The 23,050-nt window shown below is 38.8% G+C and overlaps 1 protein-coding gene across 8 annotated transcripts in view; it reads left to right on the top strand.

Moving 5' to 3' along the window:
* MTHFD2L (methylenetetrahydrofolate dehydrogenase (NADP+ dependent) 2 like) overlaps positions 1–23,050 on the top strand; it is a 151,372-nt gene that overhangs the window by 31,090 nt on the left and 97,232 nt on the right. For all 8 annotated transcript variants that reach the window (XR_011378393.1, XM_008267752.4, XM_051819695.2 and 5 more), the window contains 2 exons: positions 12,881–13,033; positions 14,946–15,053. Coding sequence is in view for 7 of the 8 variants with exons in the window: in XM_008267752.4 (XP_008265974.1) it covers positions 12,881–13,033; positions 14,946–15,053 (261 nt within the window). In the remaining variant the exon portion in view is untranslated. The remainder of the gene's footprint in view (positions 1–12,880; positions 13,034–14,945; positions 15,054–23,050) is intronic.

Raw genomic sequence — 23,050 nt, 5'->3', positions numbered from 1 at the left:
TGTTCCTTCAGATAGATGTTCCCCTTAGATGTTCCTGGTGCATGTTGTCTCTCTCCTCCTTTATAGTCCTCTTCCACCAATCCCAACTCGGCTGCCCACACGCCGAGTACGCTGCTCTCCTCCAATCAGGAGCAGGATCAGCTCCTGGAGGTCATCACTCAAGTTGGCAAGAGGCAGCTGTGTAGAAGCTGTTTTCTCCTCTCCCAGCGCCATATTGTGGGAGAGCAGATGCATAGAATAAGTCTTAATTCCAGTAACTTAGTCTAGTCTGAGTTGCTCCCAGTTGCTCCCCACAGAAGCCCCTGGCTCCTGGCATCGGATGGGCTCAGCTCTGGCCATCATGGACATTTGGAGAAGGAACCAGCAGATGGAAGACTTCTCCCTCTCTTTCTGTATCTGCCTTTCTGTAACTCTCTGCCTTTCAAATAATAAATAAATAAATCTGTAAAAAAATTTCATCTTTTGAAAAATGCCTGTTTTTCCTATTTTTTTGTTAGTTGGGCCAATGGCTTAACAATTTTATTTTTTCCAAAAAACAGCTCTTCATTTCACTGATCTTTTGTATTTTTTGTTTCAATTTTATTTATTTCTTCTCTAATTTTAATTATTTCTTTCTCTCCTACTAATATTGGATTTGGTTTGTTGTTGTTTTTCTATGCCTTTGAGATTTATTGGCAGCCCATTAATTTAGTACCTTTCCAGTTTCTTCATGCAGGCACCAATTGCTGTAAACTTCCTTCTTAACCCTGCTTTTGCTGTATCCCATATGTTTTGATATGATGTGTTGTCTTCATAGGCTTTCAGAAATTTTTTTACTTCTCTTGATTTCTTTTATGACCCACTGTTCATTCAGGAGCATGTTGTTCAGTGTCCATGTGTTTGCATGTGTTCTAGACATTCTTGAGTTACTGATTTCCAGCTTCAATCCATTGTGGGCAGAGAAGATACATGATATGATTTGGATATTTTTGAATTTTTTGAGACTTGCTTTGTGGCCTATCATCTGGTCTATCCTAGAGAAAGTTCCATGTGCTGATGAGAAGAATGTGTATTCTGCAACTGTGTGATGAAAAGTTCAGTAGATATGTTAGGTCCATTTGATCCATAGGGGTGATTAGCTCTGTTGTTTTTGGTTGATTTTCTGTCTAGTTGATCTGTCCATTAATGAAACTGGGGTGTTGACCTCCCCCTTTACTATTGTATTGAAGTCTATGTCTCCCTTTAGATCCATTAACATTTCCTTTAAACAGTCAGGTGCCCTGTAATTGGGTACATATGCATTTATTATAGTTGCATCTTCCTGTTGAATTGATCCCTTAATCATTACATAGAGCCCATTTTTGTCTTGTTTAACAGGTTTTTTTTTAAGATTAATTTATTTATTTGAAAGTCAGAGTTACACACAGAGAGAAGGAGAGGCAGAGAGAGAGAAGTCTTCCATCTGCTGGTTCACTCCCTAATTGGCTGCAACAGCCAGAGCTGCACGCTGATCTGAACCCAGAAGCCAAGGGCTTCTTCTGGGTTTCCCATGTGGGTGCAGGGGCCCAAGGACTTGGGCCATCTTCTACTGCTTTCCCAGGCCGTAGGAGAGAGCTGGATTGAAAATGGAGCAGTCAGGACTCATATGGGATGCCGACATTGCAGGCGGCGGCTTTACCTGCTATGCTACAGTGCTGTTGTTTAATAGTTTTTGTGTTAAAGTATTTTCTTTGATGTTAGGATAGCCATACTTTCCCTTTTTTGCTTTCCATTAGCTTGGAATATCTTTTTTCCATCTTTTCACTTTCAGTATCTTTGCTGGTGAGGTGTGTTTATTATAAGCAGCAATAATCTGTTCAGCCAGTCTTTATCTTTTAACTGGAAAGTTGAGGCCATTACTTTGAAGGTTACGATTGATAAATAATGACTTGGTTCTCCCATCTTCCCATAAATATTCCTACTGTTTTCTTCAGATTTCTTTTGTATTCTTACTGGGAGATTTTCTACCTTCACATCCTTTCATAGGATTACTATCATTCTGTATTTCTGTGTTTAGCACATCCTTAAACATCTTTTGTAAGGCTGATTGAGTGGTAATGAATTCTTTCAACTTATGTTTGTTATGGAAGGTCTTTATTTCACCTTCATTCATAAATGAAAGCTTTTCAGGGTACAGTATTCTGGGTTGACAGCTTTTTCTTTTAAGACTTTGACTATGTCTCTCCATTCTCTCCTAGCCTATAGGGTTACTTATGGGAAGTCAGTTGTGAGTCTAATTGGAGATCATCTGAAGGTAATTGGAGTTTCTCTGGCATACATCTTAGAATCTTTTCTTTATGTTTTACTGTTGAAAGTTTTACTACTATGTATTGTGATGAATGTTTTCTGATCATGTCTATTAGGAGTTCTGTATACTTCCTCTACATGGACAACCCTTTCTTTCTCCAAACTAGGGAAAATTTATGTAATTATTTCACCGATTAGGCCTTCTAATCTATTCTCTCATTCCACACCTTCATGAACTCCCAAGACTCGTATGTTTTATTGGGTCATTTGATAATTTCTCATAAATATCAAACTTTTTTTTTTTTTTTGACAGGCAGAGTTAGACAGTGAGAGAGAGAGAGACAAGTCTTCTTTTTCTGTTGGTTCACCCCCAAAGTGGCTGCTATGGCCAGTGCGTTGCGGCTGGCGCGCTGTGCTGATCTGAAGCCAGGAGCCAGGTACTTCCTCCTGGTTTCCCATGTGGGTGCAGAGCCCAAGGACCTGGGCCATCCTCCACTGCCTTTTCGGGCCACAGCAGAGAGCTGGACTGCAAGAGGAGCAACCGGGACAGAATCCATCCGGCACTCCAACCTGTATTAGAACCCGGAGTGCCGGCGCTGCAGGCGGAGGATTAGCCTATTGAGCTGTGGCGCTGCCACAAACGTTTTTAATTTTCTGATTTCTTTCTCTCTCTCTCTCTTTCATTTTTTTTTTTTTGTCTGACTAAAAAATTCCCAAAGATTTGTCTTTTAGCTTGGATATTCTTTCTTTTGCTTCATCAAATCTGTTGTTGAGGCTTTCTACCACAATTTTTTTTGTTTAATCTATTTGATTCTTCATTTATAATATTTCATTTTTATTTCTCTTTAAAATATTAATTTCATGTGAAAAATTTCATTAGTGTCATATATGAGTTTTTTAATTTGAGGATTTGTTTCTGATTGCTTCTGAATAATCCTATGATTAATCTTTAGAATTCCATTTCAGCCATTTCATCAATCTCTTCATCTTCACATTGTAATATTAAAGTGTTATTGTGCTCCTTTGGGGGCATCATGTTGTCTTCCTTATTCTTTTATTTTTTTTATTTATTTTTATATTTATTTTTTATTTAGTAAATATAAATTTTCAAAGTACAGTTAATGGATTACAATGGCTCCCCCCCCATAATTTCCCTCCCACTCACACCCCTCCCATCTCCCGCTCCCTCTCCCATTCCATTCACATCAAGATTCATTTTCAATTCTCTTTATATACAGAAGATCAATTCAGTATATATTCAGTAAAGATTTCATCAGTTTGCTCCCACACAGAAACACAAAGTGTAAAATACTGTTTCAGTACTAGTTATAGCATTACTTCACATTGGACAACACACTAAGGACAGAACCCACATGAGAAGTAAGTACACAATGACTCCTGTTGTTGACTTAACAATTTGACACTCTTGTTTTGGCGTCAGTAATCTCCCTTGGCTCTAGTCATGAGTTGCCAAGGCTATGGAAGCCTTTTGAGTTCGCCGACTTCGATCTTATTCTGACAGGGTCATAGTCAAAGTGGAAGTTCTCTCCTCCCTTCAGAGAAGGTACCTCCTTCTTTGATGGCCCGTTCTTTCTACTGGGATCTCACTCGCAGAGATCTTCCATTTAGGTCTTCCTTTTTTTTTCCCCCACGGTGTCTTGGCTTTCCATGCCCAAAATACTCTCGTGGGCTCTTCAGCCATATCCGAATGCCTTAAGGGCTGATTCTGAGGCCAGAGTGCTATTTAGGACATCTGCCATTCTATGAGTATACTGTGTATCCCGCTTCCCGTGATGGATCATTCTCTCCCTTTTTGATTCTATCAGCCAGTATTAGCAGACACTAGACTTGTTTGTGTGATCCCTTTGACTCTCAGACCCATCAGTGTGATCAATTGTGAACTGAAATTGATCACTTGGACTAGTGAGATGGCATTGGTACATGCCACCTTGATGGGATTGTATTGGGATCCCTTGGCATGATTCTAACTCCACCATTTGGGGCAAGTCCGATTGAGCATGTCCTGTGGGGAGCAACTCGGACTAGACTAAGTTACTGGAATTAAGACTTATTCTATGCATCTGCTCTCCCACAATATGGCGCTGGGAGAGGAGGAAACAGCTTCTACACAGCTGCCTCCAGTTCAACCTATAAACTGTAGGACCTGCTCCTGATTGGAGGAGAGCAGCGTACTCGGCGTGTGGGTAGCAGAGTTGGGATTGGTGGAAGAGGACTATAAAGGAGGAGAGAGACAACATGCACCAGGAACATCTAAGGGGAACACCTGTGCAGCCCCCGAGAGAGCCGGCCGGCAGTGTGCCGCTCCCCCGCGGAAGTGGGGAAGGTGGCAGGGGGAACCGCCCTTCCACAGAGGTGGAAGGGACGGTAGCCAACCCGGGAAGAACCAGCAGCAAACCCGGGGAGGGCCGAGCAGACAAAAGAACAGCGCAGGGTCCTGTGTCGTTCCTCCACGAAGAGGGGGAGCGACAATGTCCCAAATTGTACATCTCCTCCCTCTCTTATTCCCACTGTTATATTTAACAGGGATCACTTTTCAGTTAAAATTTAAACGCCTAAGAATAATTGTGTGTTAATCACAGAGTTCAACCAATAGTGCTAGAACAAAACAAAGAGAAAATACTAAAATGGATAAAGTATTAGATTGTACATCAACAGTCAGGACAAGAACTGATCAAGTCACTGTTTCTCATAGTGTCCATTTCCTTTAGCAGGTTTCCCCTTTGGTGCTCAGTTAGTTGTCACCGATCAGGGAGAACATATGATATTTGTCCCTTTGGGACTGGCTTAATTCACTCAGCATTATGTGTTCCAAATTCCTCCATCTTGTTGCAAATGACCGGGTTTCATTGTTTTTGACTGTTGTATAGTATTCTATAGAGTACATGTCCCATAATTTCTTTATCCAGTCTACTGTTGATGGGCATTTGGGTTGGTTCCAGGTCTTAGCTATTGTGAATTGAGCTGTAATAAACATTAATGTGCAGACAGCTTGTTTGCCAATTTAATTTCCTTTGGGTAAATTCCAAGGAGTGGGATGGCTGGGTTGAATGCTAGGGTTATATTCAGGTTTCTGAGGAATCTCCAGACTGACTTCCATAGTGACTTAACCAATTTGCATTCCCACCAACAGTGGGTTAGTGTCCCTTTTTCCCCACATCCCCTCCAGCATCTGTTGTTGGTAGATTTCTGAATGTGAGCCATTCTAACCGGGGTGAGGTGAAACCTCATTGTGGTTTTGATTTGCATTTCCCTGATTGCTAGTGATCTTGAACATTTTTTCATGTGTCTGTTGGCCATTTGGATTTCCTCTTTTGAAAAATGTCTATTGAGGTCCTTGGCCCGTCTCTTAAGTGGGTTGTTTGTTTTGTTTTTGTGGAGTTTCTTGATTTCTTTTTAGATTCTTGTTATCAACCCTTTATCAGTTGCATAGTTTGCAAATTTTTTTACCATTCTGTTGGTTGCCTCTTCACTTTCCTGACTGTTTCTTTTGAAGTACAGAAACTTCTCAATTTGATGCAATCCCAAATGTTAATTTTGGCTTTGACTGCCTGTGCTTCTGGGGTATTTTCCAAGAAGTCTTTGCCAGTACCTATATCTTGCAGAGTTTCTCCAATGCTCTCTAATAATTTGATGGTGTCGGGTCGTAGATTTAAGTCTTTAATCCATGTTGAGTGAATTTTTGTGTAAGGTGAAAGGTAGGGGTCTTGCTTCATGATTCTGCACGTGGAAATCCAATTTTCCCAGCATCATTTATTGAATAGACTGTCCTTACTCCAGGGATTGGTTTTGGATCCTTGATCAAATATAGGTTGGCTGTAGATGTTTGGATTGATTTCTGGTGTTTCAATTCTGTTCCATTGGTCTATCCATCTGTTTCTGTACCAGTACCATGCTGTTTTGATAACAACTGCCCTGTAGTATGTCCTGAAATCTGGTATTGTGATGCCTCTGGCTTTGTTTTTTTGTACAAGATTGCTTTAGCTATTCGAGGTCCCCTGTGTCTCCATATGAATTTCAGCATCATTTTTTCAAGGTCTGAGAAGAATGTTTTCGGTATTTTGATTGGTGTTGCATTGAATCTCTAAATTGCTTTTGGGAGAATGGACATTTAAAGATTTTATTTATTTATTTGAAAGTTAGAGTTACAAACAGTGAGAAGGAGAGACAGAGAGAAAGGTCTTCCATCTGCTGGTTCACTCCCCAAATGGCTGCAATAGCTGGAGCTGCACCGATCCGAATACAGGAGCCAGGAGCTTCTTCCAGTTCTCCCACACAGGTGCAGGGTTGCAAGGACTTTGCCATATTCTACTGCTTTCTGAGGCCCTAGCAGAGAGCTGGATTGAAGAGGAGCAGCCAGGACTCGAACCAGCGCCCATACTGGATGCCGGCGCTGCAGTTGGAGGATTAACCTACTGTGCCACAGTGCCGGCCCCAACTTCCTTATTCTTGTATCTTGAATTTTTGTGTTTATTTGTAGGCATTTGTGGAGAAAGCTATTGGTTTTTTCCCTCTGGTGGCTTTTATCTGTTGGCTATGCCTCTGTGACTTAGTGAAATGTCTGCACTTTCAGTGAATACCCAGAGGTGTCTGCTGGGTGTGGCCAGATAGCTTTGGTCAGTACTCAAGTGTGGGGCGAGTATCCAGGTGACACCTAAGTTGGGCATGGTAGATCTTTTGTTAATGGAACAGAGCATATGATCACCTCTGTTGGTGTGTTCCAACATCACCTCCTCTCTTCCAAGGTGATCAATGCCCAGGTATTAGCCCTCAGTGGGTGCAATACTCATCTGAGCTGACTTACGAACTGCACAAAGGATCTGTGCAGTCCTCTTTGTTAGCATGGATCCCACTACAATGACCTACCCCAGGCTGTCAGGGAATTCTGAGCATGTGGAGCCCCACATAGTGATTTCCCAGAGACCCAGCTGCACCCTGTGCCCTCTCACACAGCCACAGCATCCCCACAGTCTCAGAATAACAGGCTCCCACAGTCACGGGGTGCAGAGGATCCATTATGCCCTCCTAGCCTATCCCATCCACAGAGAGGCAAACATTCCCAGAGCCAGCTGCCTATGAGTACTTCACCTAGGCGATTTGAGTCTAGGACTAGAGGGTTTTACTTCTTCCTTTCTGATCTCTAGCCCTCTTGTTTTCCTTATTAATCTAGTGTGGATCTCTGATAGAACATTAAATAAAAGTGATGAAGGCAGACACTGTTCCTTTCATCTGACTTTGAGGGAAAGGGTTAGATATTTCACTATTAAGTATCATGCTTTCTGTAAGATTTTTATTTTGTTAGGACTTCAACCTTTGTTTCTCCTTCTCTGAGCCCCAGCTGCAATCTGTGTTCAGTTCTCTTGGCTGTAGATGATCTTTCTGGAGTTTGCTTCCTATGTCTGTTGCTTAGGGGTCATTTAGAGATTTGGAAGGAAATTATTTATAGTATTTGAGTCTCTTTTTCTTCTTTCCTGGTTATATCCCTTTAATTTTCCATTGTGACAGAAGCCCTATACTTTGTTCTCTGATTCCTTAAGCAAGTAAGACTGTAAATTTCTGTCTACATTCCAGCTGTCCTGTGGCTAGAGTGGTCTCTACAATGGAAAGATTCTTCTGTGGCAGTCCTTTCGTTCCAATACCCATTCTCCTCCAAATATGTCTGCTTTTGGTGCTTCTCCATTGTTTCTCTAAAGTTTTGCAATTATTTTCTGTGAGAAATTTGGTCTAATATGAACTACTTCACTATTATTAGAAATGGAATCTACGTTTTAAAATAGTATGGCCAAAATAGTGAGACGATTACTGAGAATGTAACATTTGAGAAGACATTTGGAAGAAGGCCAGGATGTAGCCAAGGTTACAGGATTTTTTTTGGGAAATCCTTCTAGAGAGAAGGAAAGGTGTAGCCAAGATAGGGAAATGCCTCATGTTTTTGACAAGAAAACCCATATGATGCTAAAAGATTTAGAGAAAAGTAACCAGGGGTGAGAACAGATGGATAACTAGTATTTGGGGCTGTGTTGATCATGTAGGGCCTTGTTCATGTTGAAAGATAATGATGTTGCAAGGTTTTGAGAAGGGTGGTATGATCAGGCATGCATTTTAAAAGATCCCTTGTGTAACTCTCTTGCTGTTTTATGGATATATGAGTACAATTGTAGATATAGAGAACCAATTAGGAGGCTCTTTCGATAATTCATAGGAGGGATGCCGTGATTTTGATGTGCTAGGTTTATTGGGAAGGAAGAGCCAAAGGATTTTAGAAATAGATTGGATTTAGGGTATGAGAGAAAGGGAGATATTTAGGATAGTTCCAATTTTGTTTTGTTTTGATTTTATAAGCTGAAAGGGATGGAATTGCCATTAACTGAAAGGATGAAGGTTATAGGTGAGTCAGTTTAATAAGATCTATGTCTTATAAGTCTCACATGTGTGACAGAGATAATTAAAGACCTAACATGATCAACTAACTGAACAAACGTGTTAAGCATTTTTTAAAGCAGTTCTATGCAGAAGAGAAAATAATTATCATTTCATTTTGTGATGAAGGAACATGGCATTTGAATATCATATTGAAGAATGAATAAAATATTTTTAAAAAAGCAGCAAAAGGGAATTAGTGGAAAAATTGAAAAATTGTCATGAACAATAGCAATGCAAAACTTAGTGGCAAGGGCTTAGGGAAGGGTTAACAATCTGGTATGGCTAGAGTGGAGAGTGTGATGATGATGGTTGGAAGAGGGCTAGAGTACTCATGGAAGACACTGTAGGGAAGTGATATAATCATGTTAACAACACATTATTTATATGCTTATGAACTTGTGCCTTTCCAACAAATATGGAGGGAATAGAATAAGGTACCTTGAAATAGTAATTTGGGATAGGTGTTGTAGCAAAATACCACTGGAATGATCATATCGCATATGCAAGTTGCTGGTTTGAATCCTGGCCACATTTCTTCTGGCCCAGTTTCCTGCTAAAGCACCTGAGAAAGCAACAGAAAATGACCCAAGTACTTGAGTCCCTGCTACCCATGTGGGAGACCTGTTGGCATCCCTGGCTTTTAACTTATACATGGCTTAGTCCTGGCTGTTGTGGGCATTTGGGAAATGAACTTGCTGATGGAAGATGTCTCCCCTCCCCTCTCCTTTCTGCTCCTCCCTTCCCCTCTCCTCTTTCTCTGTAATTCTCCCCTCCAAATAATAAATATTTAGGGAAAAATACCAGTAATGTAAAAGTCTTCAGGTAGAAAATCATAATTTTTTAAAATTATTTTTCTTCATTGTTTTAAGGCAATGAAATATATTATAAATCAATCACAAAATGCACATTCAGCATAGTAGTTCTACTGTACAATGTCTAAAGTTGTTCTCTGAATTATTTTCTTATAGTACTGTAATTTTAATTTGATGACTTCCCCCTCTAGTGTGATTAAGTGATTTATCATAATCTTAAATAGAAGAATAAAAACAGAGAAAGTGAATAATGCTAGTTTTCCCATTCATTTGGATAGCATATTAACTGGTTCATTGTTGGCGGTGTATTTATTCTGTGACTCAAAATATGTTAGTACCATTGTGGGAAAGTCAATGCTTCCCAGTCTCACGGTTATCCTTTCTCAAGTATACCAAGGGGAAGAGTTCAGGAGACTTAGTAGCAGTCAGTCAAAAGCAGGAAATGTATTTATTTCTCTTACCCATATAACAAAAGGAAGTAATATTAGTTGTACAAGATTTTTTTGCAAGTACTTAAACATTTGTTACTAATCTAGAAATAATGTTTTCTTTGGAGGTCTAAAAGAAACACATTCCTTGGGATATTTTAGGGTTAGCAAGTGTCTAATTAGGACTTTGGATGGCAAAATTTGTTTGATTTAAATTTTAAAATGGCATTTAAAAGGGTTAATCTTTGTTTTGATATCTGTATGCTACAGAGGGAAAAACTGGTTATGGAACAGAAAGATATGGATAGATTTGAATTCTAGAGCCTCCTCTTAGTAGTTTGGGATTGGCCAAATCTCAAACTCTTTGAGTTTCATCTTCACAATGGGAATGACAGTATTTCTTCTACCTTAGTCCATGGTAGATATGAAGATCAAAGTGGTAATTGAAATGAAGGTAACCTGGCCATCTGAAAGCACTATTGAAATGTAAGAAACACTGGTTCAAATTATTGTTATGTGCTGTACATGACATAATAAAAGGTAGATTTTTCCAAGCAAAGGATGTGTGTGAGATTTAATCCACTGCTGAGATAACACAGTTATATAAAAATGATATATGAATTTACTTTCTTGATTTTTATGATCTTAGCATTTTTTATCTACATGTGTGAGACATTTCTCTTTAGGCTAAATAGACTTAGTTTTTATGAATCCCCTATGTCATACTTTTATATATGCACACATCTGTCTTTTAAACTATTAACATGTAAGTAGAGTAAGACAAAATTGTTCCAAAATGGGAATCTGAGTTACGATCTAAATTAAACTACAAGAAGTACGCAAGAAGACAGGTTTCTAGTCACCAGTCTCTAGTTCTGACTTCCTAAATTTTCAGTGCTTACCTTTCTTCTCAAGTATTTCTTTTCTTTTATTTTCTTTCTTTTTTTTTTTAAAGATTTGTTTATTTGATAGAGTTACACACAGAGAGAAGGAGAGGCAGGCACAGAGAGAGAGAGGTCTTCCATCCACTGGTTCACTCCTCAACTGGCCAGAGCTGCGCCTACCCTAAGCCAGGAGCCAGGAGCTTCTTCTGGGTCTCCCACGCAGGTGAAGGGTCCCACGGACTTTGGCCATCTTCTACTGCTTTCCTAGGCCATAGCAGAGAGCTGGATTGGAAGTGGTGCTGCCAGGGCTCAAACCAGCTCTCATATGGGATGCTGGCACTTCAGGCAGAGGCTTTACCAGCTATGCCACAGCACCAGTCCCTCCTGTATTTCATCTGGTGTACAAAATGGATGTTTTGTGACAATGTCAATGTTGTTTGCAGTGAATGGGACAGCACAGACTAGCAGGTAGCAAAATTCAGTTTAGCTCAATCTTATTCATAAGAAGAAGGTTCTTAAAACTTAAAAGAGCCCTTGCTGAGTTCTTTCATCAATAGTTCAGTCCCTACATATCTGTTAGTTAATTTTGAGGTTAGAAATGAACCAATCTGAGTTCCAGATCAACAGACAGAGGCTTCAATATAGTTGTTTTTCTTTTTGTTTCAAATGCTTTCTTTTCATCATGAAAAATACCCTCTTCTGTAGGAGTATACGTGATTAAAAATGACTCAGCATCATCATCACCACAATCATCATCTCCAGATTAAAAAAAAAAATAAAAAACACTATTTTTGTCTTCAAATAGTAAATTGGACAGGTAGTTTTTAAAAAGTCTTGATAGACTCTATAAAAAAATCTTCTAACTTTAGAGAAAACAGATGGAGGTTTACCCTGCTAGAACAGCATAGAATGAACAAAATTATTGAATATGGAAAACTATGAATTAGAGAGAGATTCAAAACCCAATTTGTAATTGAATCTGATTCAAATGGCCAAGTCTGTATATTTAAAAGACATTAGTAGTCTAATATAAAATTGATCTATCTAAAGAAAGATGACAAGTTATTTTTAGAATACAAAAGATATGATACAGGCATAAATCTTTGAAAACAACTTGAACTTGGGTTTTGATGATGTTTTAAAAAATGTGTATAAATGGCATCCATTGTATAACAGATGAAGTAAGTTTTCTGTAGCAAATATACTTCTATTTCACAATATTAGGTACATGGACTTAGGGTAGGCTAATCTGCATGGAGTAGTAAGAATTGATTTTGTATTTCTATACTTTTTTAAAAAAGATTATTGGAAGTGGAGCAGCCAGGACTCGAACTGGTGTCCATATGGGATGCTGGCACTGCAGGCAGCTCCTTTACCTGCTACACCCCAGTACTGGTCCCTCTATACTTATTTTTTAAAATGAAATGATTCACATCATGCATCTGATTTGATTTGTTCATTACTCATATCATGTTCCTTTCCTTCTTCCATGGAGCAAACTGTGGTGATGTTTTGGATTTTGGTGGGCTGATACTTTAGGAAAAGTATGTGTATGTACTTTATGTTTACTTTTTCATTATGTTATTTAAGAAGCAACTAGGAACTAATTATGTTATAAAAATTTTAACATTTAACAAAGCCCTTTTATCCTGAAATGCTCAAAGAATTTAAAAGAAACCTATTAGCATCATGTCATATATCAAAGAGAAGTTTAATTTAAACTGTTTAGGTATGGAGACTTACTGAGGTAAAGATATAACACTTGGCTGCACCATACTCTTTCTGGTATTGTTTTGTTTCTTACTTTTTTCTGTTTTTACCATTCTAGCAACTTTTGGCCCTGCTATAGCATGCACTCTACCATCAATTAACTAGACATTTGTCAACAGCATTTTGACCTACTATTTTTGTGGCCAGAAAAGAAAAGTGTAATGATTTTACATCTTCGTGGAGCTGAATTCTAAGTGATCTGACAGTAGATCCTCAATTTCATTTTCTAGGTTTCCAAATAAATAATTTGAAAATGAGACTAATTTTATTTACTTTTCAGATCACGTGGATGAGCGAACAATATGCAATGGAATTGCCCCGGAAAAAGATGTTGATGGATTTCATATTATCAACATTGGAAGACTGTGCCTTGATCAGCATTCTCTCATCCCTGCCACTGCCAGTGCTGTGTGGGAAATAATAAAAAGAACAGGTAGGTGATTTGTGGTGTGCAAGATTTGGGTACTGGGTGCTGAACTAAGCATGTACGCATTGCCTCAGACCTAGAGAGTAATAGAAAACAATAACTAAGCAACTTCAGTCTGTAAAAAGTTATAGAAGTTAAAGAATATTCAAAAATATTTTAGAAAGGAGAAAACATATACCAGGTTGCAGGAACTGCAGTCATAACTTATATCTCTCTCTACTTTTAAACTATAGACTTTGTGTATTTTGATGGAAATCCCTCCACATTGAGTTATGTTTTTCATTACCTTTGATAGAAGGGTGCTGATCCCATGTCAACTTTCTTATTGACAGATTTTCCTCATAAACATTTAATTAAAAAAAGTTACCCTTAAGCTGTGTTAGATACAATGATGCCCTCACAGACTCCTGAGATTGTAGAAGTTTTTAACTGTAACCTTAATTGACTCTGAAATCCTTTCTATATTGATGATTTTCCAGCTTCCACTACTGTCATTTCCATTTCTGGCCACACTTTCTCTTTTCTAAATATACTGCTTTCTAACAAAGAGAAAATTTCCAGGTGAAAGCAGATCTTAGAATAATATTCTTAGAATGTTAGTACCTGGAAAAACCTGAATTCTAATGCCTTCATCTATTTACAAAGAAATTGAAAAGGAGAGAATATTCCAACATGGGAAGCAGTCAACACAGCAGACTCATAGAATGAAAATCATTCTAATTAACACTCTGACCTCAGAATTAAATCTTAAGTTTTTCTGGTCTGGCTGAAAAGCCCGTGAGAGCATTTCAGGCATAGAAAGCCAAGATACTGGCAAAAAATGTTCTGCATGAAGGATCTCTGTAAGACCCCAGCAGAAAGAAGTGACCACCAAAGAAGGATGTGCTTTTCTCTAAAGGAAGGAGAGAAGTTCCACTATGCTTATGGCCATGTCCAAATACTGATGGAGTTTGTGGACTCAAAAGGCTTCCATAGCCTAGGCAGCTCATGTCAAGAGCCTCGGTGGTCAGTGATGTCATACATAAGAGTGTTAATTGTTAAATTAACAGCAGGAGTCACTGTGCACTAATTCCCCATGCAGGACCTCTGTCCTCAATGAGTTATATTATGAGAGTTAACTGTAAAACTAGTTCTCAAACAGTTTGTGTGTGTGTGCATGCATGTGTGTGTGTATGTGTAAATTGTTGAAATCTTTACTTAGTATAGAGTTGGTCTTCTGTGTATAAAGTTAATTGAAAATGAATCTTAGTGGAGAATGGTACTGGCAAGGGGAGAGGGAGAAGGAGGAGGGGTAGGGTGTGGGTGGGAGGGCAGGTACAGTGGGAAGTTAACTATATTCCTAAAGTTGTACTTATGAAATTTGTATTCCTTAAAAAAAATAAATTAAAAAAAAAGAAGAAATTGAGCCCCAGAGAAGTGGTCTGTAGTTTAGTTACTAGCTTTATCTTTCATGTCCAAATATGTCTGTAAGTTATTTGTGGTTCTTTCCCACAAAGTACATGAGTTTTATTAAAAAAAAAAACTTTTACCCTACTTCATTTTTTCTTAGCTTTGCACAAAGTTTGATTGCCAGTTAAGCTTGATGTTGTACTTTGCTTATTTTATAATTAGCAGCTAATACATTTTAAGGCTATATTAGCTAACTCTTGATATCAATTTCAAGGTTTAAAAGTACTTTCTTGACAACTTGAGAATGTTTGTGACTTTTAAATGAGGATACAATCATAGAGAAAGAGACAAATCTAAGAAGCATGAAAAGAAATATTTATAAATAATGTATGTGGGCACATCAAGGATGAACCACATAATGAGCCACATTTAATTAGAATTTTTTAAATAATGTTTCAGTAGACTGTTCAAATGTTCAGTTTGCTGCTTGTTATTGATTCTGCATTTAAATCATACTCTATATTTTAAGGAATTGAAACATTTGGGAAAAATGTGCTTGTGGCTGGAAGATCGAAGAACGTAGGGATGCCCATTGCCATGCTTTTGCACACTGATGGAGAGCACGAGCGCCCAGGAGGTAGGTAGGACTGTATCCTGTCATCACGTAGAGACTGTTGAGGCTTAATAGATCTGTGGGTTTATGCAGCAATGTCTCATTTAATGATGTGAGAGCCTTGAAAGTGAATGAAGGAAATAATGAAAATGTTTGCGGTAGTCCCTTTGTTCCTATTTTTTCTTTTGGCTCCATAAATAGTTTCTTTAAATTGTTTACAATATAGACATTAAGAAATGTGAGAAACCACTCAATACATAAAAATCACATGCCCAGAAAGTAGAAAACAAGACATAAACCTTGGAGTGTTGGATGTAGAATTCCTAAAACGGCAAGGTCTTATTGCTTTAGAGGTCAGCTGGGTAGTTTACTTCACAGACAAGGAAGCTGAGGCTTAGAGTTAACTGACTATCTAGATTAGACAACCAGTCATTGAACTGTGAGCAGAAGTGACACCCTATGTCAATAAGAAAACTCAGACAAATATGATGGTGTTTGTCATTGTGTGGCCACATTGTGCAAGTGCCTGTCATCTCAACATTGTTCCAAGACCTTGCTTTCTACAGTTGCCTAATAGCTGAAATGATGTTGATATGTGATATGGAGATGGAATGAAAAGGGGACATTGTTCATGGTGGCCTGAGCCAGTGCCATTTTCAGAGGGTATGAGGTTAACTCAAATCATCCTTGTCTGCTAAATTCTGCATCTTTTTCTTATATGAGTAAAAGACCAAATTAATGTTCTCAGTAGAAGTAATTATTGATCCAAATATGTGTTCTGAGATTTTTTACTCCTTCTTTTATTGCTTACTTCTCCCAATATTTATTTTTCTTTTAATCTTAGTACTTAGCTGGTTTCTTTAATTCCAAGGAAGAGGGGGCATATTTAATTGCTCTCTAATATTTAATAAGAAAGATAGATACCTATGTGCTAACGTATAACAAACACCACTCCTTATTTCAGATTTTTCAAAATACTTGTTTAGGATCTTGGATAGCATAATGCATATTAATATTTTTACAGAAATTCCTATGGAAAAATAAACATAATAATAACATAAAATGATTAATAATGTGCTTTGAAGATTCTTTTCCCTAGCAAGGAAACCCAACAGGCCAATATACCTCAAGTGGCATTAGTTTTTGATGTGGAAAGCCAGGGCTTCAGTGGATAGAGAAGTCAGCTTCTGAAGAGCCCTGGCAGCTCTGCCAGCCAATAGGTGGGTCACTAGAAATGGAACTGCCCTGGGGTTGAGGACGCCCAGGTCAGAGCCACAGACCCTGTTGGCTCTAAGCTGAAAAAGCCCTTCACTTGGCAAGCTTCCAAAGTAACCACTGCTGTTGAGGGGACTGCAAAGTAGAGTCAGTAACTTTGCAGGAAGAACTGTAAATTTCGTTTTACAGATGCCACCTGCCTTCTATTCAGGCCAGCTCTCCTCCCAGGACAGCTAGGTAATGGAAGTCAACAGGGTGCCTTCCATAAGGAGGTTCACACCATTCTTGTATGCCTTTTCCAGCATCCCATGTGTAGAGATAGATCTGGGTCTCCTAACTGGCCAGGCCTTAATGCCCAACTAGTTATTATCAAGCCCCTCTATTAGTTTTTATTTTTCTCTCAGTGGTTGGGTCCTCTAATAATGACTCTGTCCTTTGTTTTAGACCCTATGTATTTAATGTGCTTGTTAGATTTATGTTCTCCAGACTTGAAACAGTGAAATTCTAGATGGCCATGCACATGCAACCTTAGATGGAAGCAGTTTCTTCAAGCCAGCACTGTGTTTCCTTCATGAGGTCACCTCCTGCTGGAACCCTGTCTTGACTGCCTTTCTCTATTCTGCCCCTGTCCAGCTTGAATAAGCCAGAGCGGTCATTGTCCCATACTCCCTAACAGAAGTTAGGATCCATTCTTCTGGAGGAGGGAATATGGGGAGTCAGAAGGGTTAATAGGCAGTCAGGCTGTTCCTGGTGAAAATTGAAGGTGCAAAATGCTTGCTTCCCCAAAAAGTTATCTTTAGCAAGGTCGAAAGTACCTGCTCTACTCCTTGGGAGCTTCCAATTTTATCATGAGAATAGAAAGGGAGGGGCAATCCCATCCTTCAGAGCTCTCACAGTTTACTGTAAAAACAGGTTACCTACCCCACCCCTCGGCAAGTAAGAGTACGGATCAGGTCTTTTGATAGGTTTTGTCCTTGCCTTATAACTGAATTGTCAAGTCTTTTTCTTTCCCAAAATTGTACTTCATAATCCCACTACCACCAACCCCTTCAGATTATGTCTCTCTTGGAGCCCCCCTGCTGGCCATTCTGCCAAGAGGTCTGTGACTTAAATAAATCTTGCTTTATTTCTCCATTAAAGGAAATGAACTTTAATGCTTTCAGAGGATGTGTCCAGAGACAGTGGAGCTAGGAGCCAGGTGCTGACTGTGTGGTCAGCAGGATAAGCCTGGAGTCAGATCCCTCTATCCCCAAACCTGGTATCTCGGGCAAGTCATTTAGTCTGTGTAGGCCCCTGTTTTCCTCTTCTGTAAACTGAAAATAAAATTAATAATCTCCTTAACATAGTTAAACAAGATGTGAATGTAAAAAGCATGAATTATAGTGATTGACAAACAGTAAGTTAAGTAAGCTGTGGCCATTACTATTATTTCCATTATTATATTTACATTAATAACCTGTGGGCATGCTGACTATAAAGTGTAGAGTAATATGATCTGAAATTAATGATGTAATTTTTATCTTTATTTGAAAATTTGTTTTCTTTATCTGGTGGGCTTTGTATTTGCAGTTTTTATGTAATATCTGTGTTTTTTTGTAATGTAAATAAATCAGAATTTATAAAAATTTATACAGTATTTGATTAGAAATGTGACATCATCATTTTCCAAATAGTACTTTAAAGTGGACTTTTACTTTTGGATATCAATGTATTATATGCTCATTTCATGGTAAATTTCAATTTTGAATTATTTATAAAACACCTGACAAAAATTAACACTTTATGTAATTTGAAACTAGATAATGTGTGTCATAAAAGGCATTACTCTTTTATCATATATATCTTATAAAACTATATTTATGTACATAGTCTATGCATATATACATAGCAAAAATATTAAAGCAAACATGAAAAAGATAAGCACAAGTTGATGCTAGCAATGACATCTTTGGAGAGAATGATAGGGTAAAAATGTATTCGTTTAGGGCTGGTGCTGTGCCATAGCAAGTTAGGCATCCCATATGCGTGCTGGTTTGAGTCCTGGCTGCTCCACTTCTGATCCAATTCCCTGCTAATGTGTCTGCGAAAGCAGTGGAGGGTAGCCCCAATGCTTGGGACTCCACACCCACGTGGGAGACTTGGAAAAATCTCCTGGCTCCTGGCTTTGCTCTGGCCTAGCCCTAGCCATTGTAGCCATTTGAGGAATTAACCAGCAGATGGAAGATCTCTTTCTCTGTCTCTCCCAGTCCTTCTCCCTGTAACTCTGCCTTTCAAATAAATAAAATAAATCTTTAAATATATGTATATATATTTAAAAATATTTTGTACTTTGTGGTATAAGATATTCTCACATGTTAAAACATGAATAAAAGCAGAATAAGTTATGAGACTGGCTGCTTACAAGCCATGGTAAAATTATTTTATTTTTCTGGTACCTAGGTGCCGTTATAATTACAGTAGCTAAAAGGTAATGAGTTATACTAAAAATTATTTTGGGAGGTTTGTAATATGGATGTTGTTTAGTCTAATGCATAAGTGATAGGAATGTGGTGACATACATTATTAATATAATGAATCGTTGAGAGCTGCTTACTGAAGATTTGGAGGCTGTGGGAAAGTTAATATTTCAAACGCCCGTGTCTGTTGAAGCAGTAATTATGTGCAGTGACTCCATGCACATTGCTAGCTAATGGAGATAATGAAGGAGGATTAACTTGGCCAGTTCACGTCTATAGAACTTGTGCTAACGACACTCAGTGCTGAGCATTCAGCTCACACTGTGTATTTCTTTGCCAGAAGAGATTCAGAACCCTAATGATTCATTTTTGTCTGAAAGCCAAAGATAATTGCACTAGGAGAAAAAATAGCCATACTATAATTTAGCGTGATTAATATGTGTCTACCCATGGCTGAGTTATAGTTTTGATGTGAAGGACAGGGCTTCTAGCTGTTTTGTGAGGAAGAGTGCCTTTTATTCTTGAACAGCTTGAAATAGTCATAGTAAGAATGTACTACAGTAAAGGAATCAGTGACATTCAACACAATCAAGAAGCAAGGAAGCAGATTATCTCCTGCTAAGGACAGCCCCTCACAGAAGGCTTTGGAAAGGACTTGGCATTTAAATAAATAAATAACTGTATAGTTTACAGTTTACAGTGTGAGAGTTGGTTCTTGTCCTCCCAGAGCAAGGTGTCTGGTAATCCTTGTAAGTGGGGGTGTCAAAGGATACGGTAAATAAGTTTTAGTCATTTAAATTGAAATAATTCAATGGCACAAAGTAATGACTAGCACCCCTAGGCAAACAACCTATTTACATAGGAGAGCACATAGATAATTGAGGTGATATAAAGAGGTTTATATGGAAAATCTCTTGGTATGATAGCACAATAATTTGGATGTTTGAGATCACATAGATCAGTGTATATGCTTTTGTCTTTATATTTAGTAACCTGCCTGGTTTCACCTTTTTCGCAATGAAAAGCAAATACCATTGGCTTTAGCACCATGTCTTTATTTTTAGCTTTACCATGAGGAAGAGAGAAACTCCAATTTCTCTGCAATAGTGTTTTTCCTTTAGGATAATGCAGTGCCATAATGGCCAAGGACTGTGGTTACCCTGCATAGTCTTATTCTTATGTAGTCAATCCCATCTAAACAGTTTCCCATAAAAGACTACAGCCTGGGTTCACGTGCTCTTCCTTTAAGCTAGAATGTTGTGGCACCAAGGCAGTGGCAATGATACTGGCATGTTTTTAAAGAGTGTTTTGAAAGGTCCAGCAACCTGCTGATTTTGTTTAGAGTCCTTTGGGCCTGGTGGAGTTCTTGATTTCATCCAGGCAACATTCATCCAGTCCTTACCCTCTGTGAGGCACTGTTGGATGCAGCAGTGAAAATGACTTAGTCCTCTGTCTTTGGGATTTGACCATCTGCATCTTCAGGATTCAGTCTTGGCAGGTGGGCTGCACAAGAACTGTCTTGACATTGGACTTTCATATTCAAGCTTTCTTTCTGCAGCAATGTTCTCTACCCTGAGAAATTGTCTTCAAGGAGCTTCCTGAGTGGAAAATAACAAGAGTTTCCACCATATCAATCTCCTTTCTCTGTGAGAACTGACTCCAGTTGTGAAAATGAGCATTTTTGCCAGCCTGGGAGCATTATCTCCAAGGTACAAGACATAGTAACGCAGCAGTGGATGCTTGAGGGAATGCAATGTGATGTGAGTGGAATGTGTGATTATGCTCAGCCCAGTGGCGGGTTGGGCCAGGCTCTCTTAGGTTTCAAAGAGAAGAGTCAAACAGAAATGCCTCAGAATGCAGGAGCCATGCAAAGGGATCACATCCCTAGGGCCAAGACTCATAGTTTTATTGGTGGCAGGGTGAAGTGGGGTGCTGGCTACCTCTGTGGAAACAACCATTTCCAAACCATAGGGAGAGGGATAGCAGACCTTTATGGTCTCTGGTTTTCCCATCCCACTACTTCCAGGTGAGGAGTACTCTTGAGGAGATATGGGGGATATTCTATTTGGGGCTGCTTCCCTGTTGATTAGACTTTACTGAGTCACAACTTTGAATTTGGGTAGTGGAAGTCAGTAGGAAAGAACAAATGCTTGCTTTAGTCTCATATTCTAAATTGAATAACAGGAGCATTGCATCATTTTCCATGTTTCTTAAATTCTGCCAACTAGAATCTCGGAAGCACTCTACTTGGAAGATACGTACTTTCATCGGACAACAGGGACTGTCCTATTACACTGTTGAATGTAACACTACACCTTATTTAAAATATAAATAAAGCGAAGTCCAAATCTTTTTTTTTCACCTTTCATTCATTGTCTCTCTTTTCATAGCCTCAGCATGGTGGGCATTTGTACTAGGCATTCCTTCTCTCAGGTCTGGTTGCCTGTTGAAAGCACCACTCATAAGAATATTGCGTTCTCCTCTGATCTGTCTTGTCAGCCATTTCTTCTGCCATTTTCTCTCTGTACATTTGGCCAAGGCTGCACAGAACTTCCCACCATTCCCAGGCACATGGTCTCTTCCATTCCTCCTTGCCCTTATATGTCCTGTCCCCTCTACATGGAATGCCATTTTCCATCACTTACCTCCTTCCTATCTCCCACTCTTTCCAGATGCAGCTCAAATCTCACTTTTGTAGCTCTATATGTTACCCTCACAATACTAGTCCTATTGCATGTTAGTTATCTATGCATCCCCCTTCCTACCCACCAATAGTAACTGTGGACCTCTTAGTAACAAATACTGTCCTAGACATTTTGTCTCTCTGAAGTTTTCATAGAGGGCTTAGCGTGTAATAATGCATCCAGTCAGTCAGTCACTGAAAGGTCATGCCGTGCCTCCTATATGCTGAGTGTCGTGCCAGTATTGTGGGAAACAAGGCCGCAGGCCTAGGGTCTAAACTAGTGCATTGTCAGTTATTAAATAAATCTCTGTATGACAGGAAGGAGGGTGGGAAGTCATTAGTGACCCAGCACACACCAGTTCCTTCATATCTAAAATTCTATGCATTTATATAAAAGGGTAACTTAAACTCCCCCTTCCTGTAAGAGTTGCTTTGTGTTCAGTAGAAGAGGAGGCAACCTCCTGACCATCAGGAATGGGAGCGGAACCCTCAGGACACTTGGAGGAAGTGAGGAAAATTGTGTCAGTGGAAGTCATTGATAAAGGTGACACTGTTGCTCCAGTGAAACACTGAGAATCCATCTTTTTGTTGAGACTTTTTTTAAAATATCTCTTGAGCTGCTGACTTCTAATGTTGTCTTTTTACAGAGGGGTGATTTCTGTGTCATCAAACGTGAAGAATACAATGGTAGATAAACCAGATATTGTCCTGTCCTCCAGAGCTTACACTCTAGTAGGAAAGATTTTAATTCAATAATTGGGTATAAATTATTTAATAATTATAATTGTGCAAAGAGCATCAAAGGAGAAGCAGAGCTTTCTGCTTTACAGTTGTAGGAAGTTGTATGAATATTGCACCCTTTTCTCTTGGTCTGCCTTCTGTTCCTAATGTAATGAGATACTTCCCCTGTCTTCTTTCTGTTCCTATTCATTACCTAAAGGTAAAAATATCTGATTTACAGGCATGTAGCAATATGTAAAACACAATGAAAATGAGAAATAGTGAAAAAAAGGAAGAAGGAAGGGCTGGAGCTAAAATGGAACCAAAGATAAACTTCTACTAAAGATAAGCATATTAGTGAATCTTCATATATATATTCTCTGTGTCAAGCACACTGGTTTTTTTATATGTGTTTGGTGAATTCATTTAATTGAGTCTAAATTATACTTGCTATAGTTAGGCCACTAGCTTTACCCTGGGGGATGATTATCAGGGGGAAAATGACTAGTTATCAAGTTAAATGTCTTTAATATTAAAAACAAACATATAATCAGGAAAAGTGAAATTTTTTATATCGAGATTGAAAAGTAATTTCTTCTGAGTGTCTTGATAAACAAAAACTATACAAAGGATCAAGTAATATTCATGACATGTTCTTTAAGTTAATAAACTTGCCATTTAATAAAAAAGGTGTGTATAATCAAAAGGCAGAGAGGGAGAGGGACACGCACACACACACAGACACACAGGAAGAGAGAGAGAGAGAGAGAGAGAGAGAGAGAAACAGAGAGAGATCTTCCATCTGCTGGTTCACTTTTCAAATGGCTTCAGCCATGGGCCAGGCTGAAACCAGCAGCCAAGTTTCTCACATGTGTGGCAAGGGACTGAATACTTGGGCCATTATCTGCTGCTTTCCCAGGCACATTAGCAGGGGGCTGGGACTTGAA

The sequence above is a fragment of the Oryctolagus cuniculus genome, chromosome 8 (assembly GCF_964237555.1).
Source record: "Oryctolagus cuniculus chromosome 8, mOryCun1.1, whole genome shotgun sequence".
NCBI classification, from domain to species: Eukaryota; Metazoa; Chordata; class Mammalia; order Lagomorpha; family Leporidae; genus Oryctolagus; species Oryctolagus cuniculus.
Note: the sequence above shows the minus strand (reverse complement) of the source record. Positions and strands in the feature narration are given on the sequence as shown.